Source organism: Hyaena hyaena, unplaced genomic scaffold, assembly GCF_003009895.1.
Source record: "Hyaena hyaena isolate Hyena2069 unplaced genomic scaffold, ASM300989v1 scaffold_143, whole genome shotgun sequence".
NCBI lineage: Eukaryota > Metazoa > Chordata > Mammalia > Carnivora > Hyaenidae > Hyaena > Hyaena hyaena.
Genome location: NW_024080775.1, coordinates 2,718,431 through 2,728,976, shown reverse-complemented (window position 1 = coordinate 2,728,976; position 10,546 = coordinate 2,718,431). Strand labels below are relative to the sequence as shown.

The window sequence follows — 10,546 nt, the reverse complement described above, 5'->3', positions numbered from 1 at the left end:
AAAAAAAACTTTTTGGGTTATTTATTTTTGAGACAGAGAGAGAGCACGATTGGGGTAGAGGCAGAGAGAGAGGGAGACACAGAACCTGAAACAGGCTCCAGGCCCTGAGCTGCCAGCACAGAACCCGATGCGGGGCTTGAAATCACAACCGCAAGATCATGACCTGAGCAGAAGTCAGACACTTAGCCGAATGAGCCACGCAGGCTCCCCAAGGGAGAAAAAAGTCTTAAGTAACTAACTTTACACCCCAAAGAACTACAATAAAGAACTAAGCCCAAAGTTTGCATAAGGAAGGAAATGATAAACTTAAGAGCACATATAAATGAAAGACACTTAAAAGAATAGAAAAGATCAATAAAATTTTCAAGGGTCAGCCCTTTGAAAATATAAAGTTCAAAAACTTTTAGCTAGTCTGTCTTAACCAAAACAGAGAGACAGAGAGAGGACGCAAATAAATATTATAAACAAAAGAGAGAGTTCCAATATTATAGTAAAGGATTGCAGGCAATGAAGGATTTGGAGAAGAAAGGCAGTAAATTGTTTGTAAATCCCTGGGAAATAGTGAAAATAAATGAAAGAGGACTAAATTTGGAATGATGAGATTTCATAAAATAAAGATTATGATTAATCCACTTTCATCCAAAGAATTAAAAAAATTTAATCCCTGTAAGAAAACAAAAGAACTGACAGCTGGTACTATAGAATCAGGTATTAAGAAAGCTTTAATTTTTACTGTACTTGTTTGATAACTTTTGAATTTTGTAGCATGTATTTTTATTGCCTGGATTTTTTAACTAAAAAATTAATGTAACATCAAAACTACATACTGTTATGGTTGGTAACCTACCCAATGGAAATAAAAGAATGGTGATTTAAGAATAAAAAAAAAAAAAAAAAAAGAAGAGTGCCAACCGATGTGTATTAAGATTCTTATTGGGGCATTACTATGGTGAAAAATTGGCAACAACTTAAATTGAACTAGTTAAATTGTCTAAGTCTCAATTAGCTCTTCTGTTCAGGGGGATAAAATATTACTTAGCTTGGGAGCAAAAGGCAGGTTGTAGCAGAAGTATCCAAAACTGGAGCTCATTTGAGTAAATACTGAAAAGAGTAAAGAAATTAGGCAAACAACTATCATGGGGAAGAACTTTTTAAGCAACAAGAAGAGTTACAGCCAAGGCCCTAATTTGAGAGCACAGCTTGCAAGCGGAGAGTAGTAGGCATTCAAAAGGAAAGGTTTGAGATGCAGGTAGGTAGGAGGAATATGAAGGACCAAGAAGACCTTCAGGAAACTCAGACAGGATATCTTGTGCTGGCTCTAAGCAATCATCATGTATGAGAATATGAAAACAGTCTGAATATATTCTGAATTCATTTATTGAATAATTCTTTGTCCATGAGCTATAGGTTAGGAAACAACTCAAGAAATGCTATGCGAAATCACAAAGCCAACAGAGATCCTGGCACCAATCTTCAGCTCTATTCCCTAGAGCAATTTTATTACTTGTATACTAAAAAGAGAGCTTCCTATTTTTCACCTCAGCTTTTCATAAGTTATTTCAATTCATCAGGATATAGGGTTTGATAGTAATTGCATCTCTTAAACCATTTCAGTAACTTAGGCTTTAAATAATAAATCTTATCAATAGTCAGAATCTATGGCCAAAAGGTACAGTTGCCGTCTGCAAATTTTTCTTTAAGTCTGAACCTCAAAATATACTTTTTGTCAAATTGCTTAAGAGGTGAGACACATAATACAAATGCTGATACTATTATATGAGACCAACAGGATTCATTAATTCATAAAAGAGAAAAGTTAACATAATTCCCAAAATGTAAGCATTACATGAAAGCAATTTTCATATGAGTCTATGTAAACTTATTGTCTTTAAGAACTTGCTTTCTAAGAAAAGATTTTGTGACTGTAGAAAATTTAAAAAGTTTGAAACCCCCTTGAGCAGAGAACAATAAGTACGTTATCAATCACAAATCAGATGGCAAGTGATGAGAATAGCATGGGACACATGAAGACAATCTGTAAACCTTGCAATCAGAGGCTTCCAGACTGGACTGGGACAGACATTATTCACTTACCATTAACAATGAATCTGAAACGACATACATTGATGCCAGCACCAAATATGCCTAAATATTTCTCCAAATTCCAGAAAATTTTGTGAACTGTTAAAACCATTTGTTGAGGAAAACAAATTTAGAGAAATAATTTGCAAGAGTAGCAAAAATTTTTTTCTTTAATGAATCACATTGTAGCAACATATTTAAATATATATAAGCTTTATTCAAACTTGCTATTCATAAAAAGGCAAAACCTTCAAATAATTTCTTTTGTAGACTTATTTCCTTCATCTTGATCTTATCGGGGGCTATGTTATCGGGTTCTGATGGCACACATTTATTAATGCCTTATTCACATCTGTATTCTTGAAAACTCTCTTTTATGTGCAACTATGTATCTTGCCCAGAGATCTAAGGACATCCTTGTTTGTTAGATTATGTGTTTCAAGTTCAAATACACTTGGGTAAATGCAAATACATTTTTATTTGCCAAAGGACAAAAGGGAGAAGAGAAATTCTTTACTCAAAAAAAAAAAAAAAAAGAATGATTAGATGTGGGAATTGAAATACAAAATTAAACATTGTTAATTGATTTGCTACTTCTTTTTCCCATGTGAGACCTTCAGCTTCAATGGGGATAGTCCCCAAATGGCATTAGACTGTTATAAATACCATTGATATGCTCTTTCAGTCTATCAGGAATAAAAAACATAACATTAAAAAAATTTGACAATCCTGTATTGGTTGGGGACTAATTGTAAATGAATCTTTCCACCCTAGACTTCTTCCTGTGTAGTCTTTCCATGGGGAGATCACGTCACCACTATTTCATATGCTCAAGCTCGTTCTAGCCTATAACTGTCCTCTTCATATTTAGATGCCAACTGCTTACCCTCAGCTCTTTGTCTAGATACCACATGTTACCACAAACTCCTCTCCTGGCATGCTAACTAGGTGAATGTGATGGCATAGAAATAGGATCATTCCTATTTTCAAATTTGGAGTATAATCCAGAGGTTCCCCAACACATATTTTTTATTGAATTATTGTTTTACCACAGGGTAGGTCATTGAATTTGGACTTAACCTTCACTTTCAAACATGTACTTTGTATTTTATTGATCTATATTTTCCTGAAACAACATGAGAGCTATCTTTAGTGTGAGGGCAAAGTATCAAAGTATCAAAGAAAAGATGAGATCCCATGGCATATGCCACGGAGATAGCTAACACCCCAAGTTTTACCCTAAAATCAGGATTCCAAAGCAGTATGGAATATGGACACCCGCCAAATAAGGTGCCCTCTGTATATAATAAGTTATATATTATTGTGCTGTGTATATTATATATAACAAGCATATGTTATATATAATACAGATGTATGCTCCACCCTTGAACAATGGAGTGGTTAGGGTTGCCAACACCCTACATAGTCAAAAACCCACATGTAACTTTTGACTCCCCAAAAACTTAACTGCTAATTGCCTACTGTTGAACTGAAATCTTACTGATAACATTAACAGTCGATTAACACATATTTTGTCTGCTATATGTATTTTATATTATCTTCTTATAATAAAACAAGCTAGAGAAATGAAAATGTTATTTAAAAATAATAAAGTAGAGAAAATACATTTACAGTGATGTACTGTATTATTGAAAAAAACTCTGCATATAAGTGGACCACATACTTCAAAATGTTCAAGGGTCCACTGTTTTTATAAATTGGGAGAATCTTCACTGTTTTTAAAATGCTTAAAATTCACAGAATTTGGAAGTTATATGATTTCAGTACACATAGCTACTAATCTGACCCTCCTGTTCCGAGATACAGTTGCAGAGCAGGGGAAGTCATTATACAGTTAGACATTATCCTCTAGGCAGTAGGTCTGATGGGAAAGAGTTACTAGTGACAATGGTCAACAAATGGTTATGTGTCCAGAGCTTTGCTGGGTCTGTGGTTTAAATTAAAGCATCTGCAGTCTTGGGCAGTGAAAGATGATATGCTCAGAGCAAGACTATAGACATCCCCCACCCTGATTATACTACAATGATAACTCCAAATGTTTTATAGAGGAGGGGCTCAGACATGGTAATCTGGATGAAGAGGAAGTGAGGAGACTAGTGCTCATCTTGAAGCTATGTGTATGCCAAGCATGGTTTTGGTATAGATTGTGTTCCATGTGGTGGAGCTTGGGATGCCATTGACACAGCCAATGCATATCCACACCTGGCAAAGGCACCTCAATCCTAATTACTGTAACGTTGATCCATATCTCTTTTCCCCCCTCTCTGCTTTTGCATTTAAAAATAGAATCATGGAATTTCTCAAAGGGAAAGGCAATATGAAAATGAGTGATCCAACTTCCTCATAGTATGAATAAATTTTATGAAGAAATAAGAATAAACAAATACCTACAGAGCATTTATTAAATGCTAGGCACTGCTCTAAGTGATTTCCAATTGGTATTTCTTTTTGTTTGCACAACACCGTTATAGCTAGGTGCTATTATTATCTTTATTTTTAAATAGGGAAACTAAGGCACAAAGAAGCTATGAGACCGATCCAACATCACACAGGTAATGATGGAGTTGGGATTCCAATCCATGTAGTCTGACTCCAGAGCCCACAGGCTATAGACAACAAGACTATAAGTAGCTGTGTAGAACAAAATATTGATGGATTTTTAAAGTGTTGGGTGGGAGGGACAGAGGAAGAAAATGACCAATGTCACAAAAAGATAAATATCTTAAGTCTTGGGAAAAGTGGAATCCTTTCTATTTTACCTTAGAGAAAATCCATTTGGAAAACAATACTTAGAGGAAAAAGTTTTTTTATTTTGGCTTTTGGAACTTTGGGTTAACAAAAAGGAACTCAGGGTTTAGGGAACTTTAGAGCAATGTTTCTCACATCAGCCATTAAGGCTTTTGGAAACCTGATGAAAGTATTTTGTCCCCTTCTCCAGGAGGACTTATACATACCATTTTCAGATACAATTTTAAGGGTTTACAAACTCCTTGCAGTCCTCTTTGGTCTGGGTCCCACCTTGCAAACTCTGCCTTAGAATAGCAGACTTGCAGTTATAATCAGTTTCTACTATACCATTCTGACTGTAGTTTTCTGAGTTTCTCCCTCTGTCTTTCACACAAATGTCTATATGCCCTAGAACTTTGATGCCCAGTTTGAGAATGGAGAAAGTAGAAGTATTATGAGTATTATATTACATACTAGCTTAAGGATAAAATGAATTGCTTTTAGTAAATTTTTAAAAAGAAGCATTCATTTAGCAACTACATTTCAGAATTGCTTACATGTATTAAATTAGCAATCATTAGTAGTGACGATATTTGTTCAAGTCTTTTTAATGATCTTAAGTATCCTCAACATAGTAATTAGTCCATAATCTACCATGATTTGGGCAGGTCTGTGCAGAAGAAATGATTGTAGTGAGTCCTGAAGAAAGGAGAAAGTAAACCATTTTGTTTCATACATCTGGGCAAAACTCCATCCTAGACCACACCACAGTCTTTAACTTGTCTGTTACTTTCCTGCTATACTCTCATCCAACTTGTAATAGCACTTTTTCAAAAACACATCTGACTACTTAGTACTTCCCACTATTTAGAACTTCAATTGCTTCCCATCATTGATGCATTGGAGATAGAATTTTTAAGTCTATTAACTCTAGCCTTAACAAACTGCTCCTTGCTGGTCTCTCCCATTTGCTCTCACATTCTACTCCTTTCCCCCTCTCTGAGCTTCCCTCAGATCTTTGAACAGACTACACATTCTCACCTCTGCATCTTGGTACATACCATTCCCTCATCCTTCTTTATCTCTCCTCTATCATTCTTACCCAATGGCTATTCATCCTTAAGGAGTCAGCTCAACTGTGTCTTCCTCACAGAGGTTTCCCCCCACTTATCCCAATTTATGTAGAAACCTCCCCTTCCTGCCTCCAACATATAGTCTAAGAGCCCCTTGTTCTCTTATTCTTATTGTCATCACAGTTGACTATAATTGCATGTTCAATGTCTATCTTCCTTCAAGTTCGTAAATTCTGGAAGACTGGGAATCAGTTCTGTATTGTTAAACTCTATCCCCTTCATTTCCCAGTGCCTGACACTTAATACACACTTGATGAATCTTTATGAAAAATAAATGAAGAGCAATAATAAATGGATAAATGAATAAAAGCAATGAATGTCATGGGCAATATGAGCAAGGGGAAAGTGTTATTTTGAAGTCTGAGAATTAATATCTAATAATTTAACTGTGACTCTCTCATTTGTTGTGTTTTACACATATCCATTGTTTGTTGGCAAAAGTCTGGCAGAGAGGAATTTTTTTTTCCTCTAAGAAATCTTTTGTTTTCTTGGATGTAAATAGGTTTCTTTGCTTGCCACAAAACATTGTGAGAAACCAGGAGCATATGACACTAATTTTATTCATGAAGAAACAGATCTTCAGATAGATTAAAAGATGTTTTTTCAAGTCTTGGAAATCTATGGCTTTTGACTGCAAGTCCTGTATTCTTCCATCTATAGAACATTTCCTTAGGCAATGGTTTTAGTTTTTAATTCCTGTGTGGTAGTAAAAAAGAGAAATGAGATTGAAGAATACCTAAATGCTAGTCCCAACCCTGCCATTTGCTTGATCATTTAATGCCTTAGGCACCCATTTCATCTTTGAAATAGAGGAGTTGGATGATTGATCTCTAAGATGCCTCATATCACTGCCATGAACTACAAGGAAGTAAAAGTTCAAAGTAAATTTAAAAAACTCTATATATAGTGTCAATGAATTGCCAGGGATGAACACAATTGTCCATTTATATAAAAATTTCTTAAAAATTAGACTGTCAAAAATATTAAAATGAAGATATGTTGGAGATGATGTCAGTGTTGGAAAATCACACTGTGGTTCCCTTTCCCACACACACACAAAATTCCTTTCTTTTGCGTGGGAAATAAAAGAAAACAGGTTTCAAGGCAGCTTAGGGCTAAAAATGAAATATATTCATTCCTTCATTCAAAAGGAAAAACATTCACTGAACATTTCCTGTGCACCAGGTACCATTCTAGGCCCTGAGATCAGCACACACGTCACCAAGATGTAAGGGATTATTACAGTTTTGACCAGTGTGTTCCCAACGCCAGGAGACAATGTTCTATTAACGTTTGCTAAGTGGAGAGAAAGAAGGAGAGAAGAAAGGAGAGGGGGCTCTGCTCAGGTGCTGGAACTCACACAGGGCTCTTCTGAACTGATTCCTGGTGCTAAAGGATCCCCCCAATTTTCCCACCAACAAGTGATATCCCTCTGTAGAGGAAAACCTACATTTCAAGCCATAACCTGGGATTTATGTATAATAGAGATGACTCTGTCCCTGGGAACTTTGGGCACATTCAAACACCTCGTGAGTGGAAAAAAATTCTTCATAAAACACTTTTCCATAATAAGGTTTCTGTCCTCGTTGCTTCCATCTCACTAAACTACAGAGAAGAAGACTGTGCTTTGTTCTGTCACACTCATTCTTGCATTTCTACACAAGCAGAATTGATTTTTTATTTTGATTTAATGAATTTTATGAATGTACACACACGAGAACTTCGAACACTTAGCAGGTGTTCGAAGGTGAAAATCAGAACACATGTCAAATATAATTCCTTTAAGTTTGAAATACTCTCATTCTTCTTAATAGGAGCCCAATATAATGCATTCTGAGCAGCTTTTAAATTAAAACTTTAACTACAAGCTTATCTTGAGTTATTAGAAACATTAAGTATTTCATATAATCTTTAATGGTGCATGGCATTAAAGTTTAAAATTGGTCCTGATCACATATGGTTTTCCTTAAAATAAAGTGCTTGTTTATGCTTTTTTTGTTGAGAGAAATCATAAAACCAGAAAAGTAAATATTAGCTTCTTATTCCTGTTTTGTCATAACATGCATGTCAATTTTTAATTTATTATTATTTTTTAATGTTTTATTTATTTCTGAGAGAGAGAGAGAGAGAGAGAGAGAGAGAGAGACCAGCGGAGGGTCAGAGAGAGAGGGACACACAGAATATGAAGCAGGTTCCAGGCTCTGAGCTGTCAGCATAGAGCCCAGCGTTGGCCTCCAACCCACGAACCGTGAGATCATGACCTGAGCGGAAGTCTGACCTTTAACCGACTGAGCCACCCAGGAGCCCCCAAATTTTAATTTAAACGCACATTCCAATGACTGCTTTCAACTGTCTCCCTTCCACACAACCCCATCTAGGTCATCATTGCCTGTTGAAATAGACAAGGTTAAATGTAACCTAAATTTATATTCAGTTTGAATACTTTCTTCCTTCACTGTCAGTTCATTCTCACTAGAGTCCCCCGTGAAATCCTAATCTGCATTCTTCAACAATCTGCCAAATAGCCACTTTCTAGGGCAGTACAAACCTTTATTGGTTACTTCCCAAGCGACTTCAAAAAGCAGCAAATCCTCCACAGGAAGTTCTTCCACTTCCCACCGAGGAAGCCCACTCAGGGATGTCACAGACAGAGATCGGCCTCGGAGCATTCTCTCTCTGGTCCTCCGAAACTTTTTTGAATTCCTTTTTCAATAGGCTGTGATGCCAGGAGCGGTGTGCCGAGAGCTGCACAGGTTCAGAGCTGGAAGATCTCAGGCGTGGGGAAATTTTCATAGGTATAAACCAGTCACATGAAATCTCATGTGCTTCCCAGAGAACTCTCAGTTGAAGGAGGAATTGTCAGCCCTTCTCTACAGTCTTTCCGGGCAGGTCTAGTGAGGACAGTATTTCCAATCAGTATCAACCTGACCAACTCAATCATACGTAAAATCCTTGAGTTCCGGGCTTAGGCAAGCACCCCTTCAGAGGGTGGAATCCTCACAGGCTGAGCATGACACAAGTCTGGACCTTTAGCCCTTGTCCTTTTGGCCAAACTCCTAGACTCATGCAGTCATCAATGCTTATTTCATCACTTCCAGAGTGATCCAAGATTAGCAATTCCCCTTATTAGGTTTGCAGACCATGTTAGACTACATGTAGAATTCACCGGGACAATTTCTAAACTTTAGATCCCTTTAGATGTCCTAAGTATTTTTTGAGTCTTATTTCTAGAGCATTAAAAATATTTCTAGTTTTTGCAGTCTACATTTATAATCTAAATTTTGATGTTAGGCATACATCTTGGTCCTCCCTTCTCTTAAGTACTTTTCTTAAAATTTCCCTGCGGAAAAGTATAAATCCCAGGAGGCTTTGAGTATAACATACAAAGAATGTGATTTTGACTGATCAATGATAATTAAAAAGGAAAAAAACTGTCTTCAAAAATTTAATCAAATGGCCTCATGATTGTTTCACTCATTCCCATGCTCTGCTCATTACTCTTTTTGAAACTCCTGGTTCTCGATTTTAACTTGGGGTTTTGGCCTCAAGTACCAGCATTCTCAACAACACACCATCTCCGAATGACCCCTCAAAGTAGACTTAAGTAACTCTTTTGATCCTCTAATTCCTAACAGAAGAACCCCCTTTGCCAATTGTTTGCTTTTCAGTGGTGAATGCCATTTTCAAAATTGCTCTTTGAGTCAAGAGGAGTGAAATAAATAGAATCATATGAAATATGTCCATAGGATATATCTTCATCTATCATGTTATATGGATGAATCCTCTTTTTTCGTGTGTGTGAGGGAGGAGGATGAGGAGAGGCAGTGATTTACGTAATAAGATTTGAAGAGGTATCAAAAAAGGTTTTCTGCTTTCTATTTCCTTGAATATTCTCCTCAAAGATTTGTGTTGAAAACATAAATTGAGGGGTGCCTGGGTAGCTCAGTCGGTTAAGTATCCGACTTCTGATTTCAGCTCAGGTCATGATCTCATGGTCGTGAGATTGAGACCCACGTCATACTGGGCATGGAGCCTGTTTAAGATTGTCTCTCTGCCCCACAAAAAAGAAATAAATTTTTTAAATAAAAGAATAAAAACATAAACTGATGAGCTGGGAGTAAAGAGAACAGTCATTCAGACAGGGCAGGTAGAATTTCTCCAAGATGGCAGAGGGACTGTCAAATGTCCCGATCCTTAATTTCACATTCACACTAACATTTTATCATATAATGAAAACGAGGTGAGATGACAATTAGTGAAAAAGGAAGACTTCTGTTTGATTTCCTTGGTAGGTATTCCAGTAGAGGTCACTAGATACACTTAGAACACCACACATTTGCTTTGACAGTGTGTAATCTTGTAAGTCGTTAGGATACTGAAAGCTTTGATTAGCCTGCCCCTGCATATCCAGAGTCAGTTAATGTATTTATGGAATAGCTACTATGTGCTACTATTCCAGAAGCTGAAGGTATTTTTAATAAACAGTAAACAAGTCTTTGCCTTCATGCAGACAGACATAAATCTTGTAAACAACTAAACAATATTGTTGCAGGGGCTACTAAGTTTTTGAAGAAGACAAACTG

At 36.5% G+C, this 10,546-nt stretch overlaps 1 protein-coding gene across 1 annotated transcript in view; it reads right to left on the bottom strand.

Annotated features, from left to right (window-relative positions):
- GYS2 (glycogen synthase 2) overlaps positions 1 to 8,632 on the bottom strand; it is a 52,154-nt gene extending 43,522 nt beyond the window's left edge. The window contains exon 1 of the mRNA XM_039238592.1: positions 8,512 to 8,632. Within this exon, the coding sequence (XP_039094523.1) occupies positions 8,512 to 8,632 (121 nt within the window). The remainder of the gene's footprint in view (positions 1 to 8,511) is intronic.
- Between the last annotated feature and the right edge of the window lie 1,914 nt (positions 8,633 to 10,546).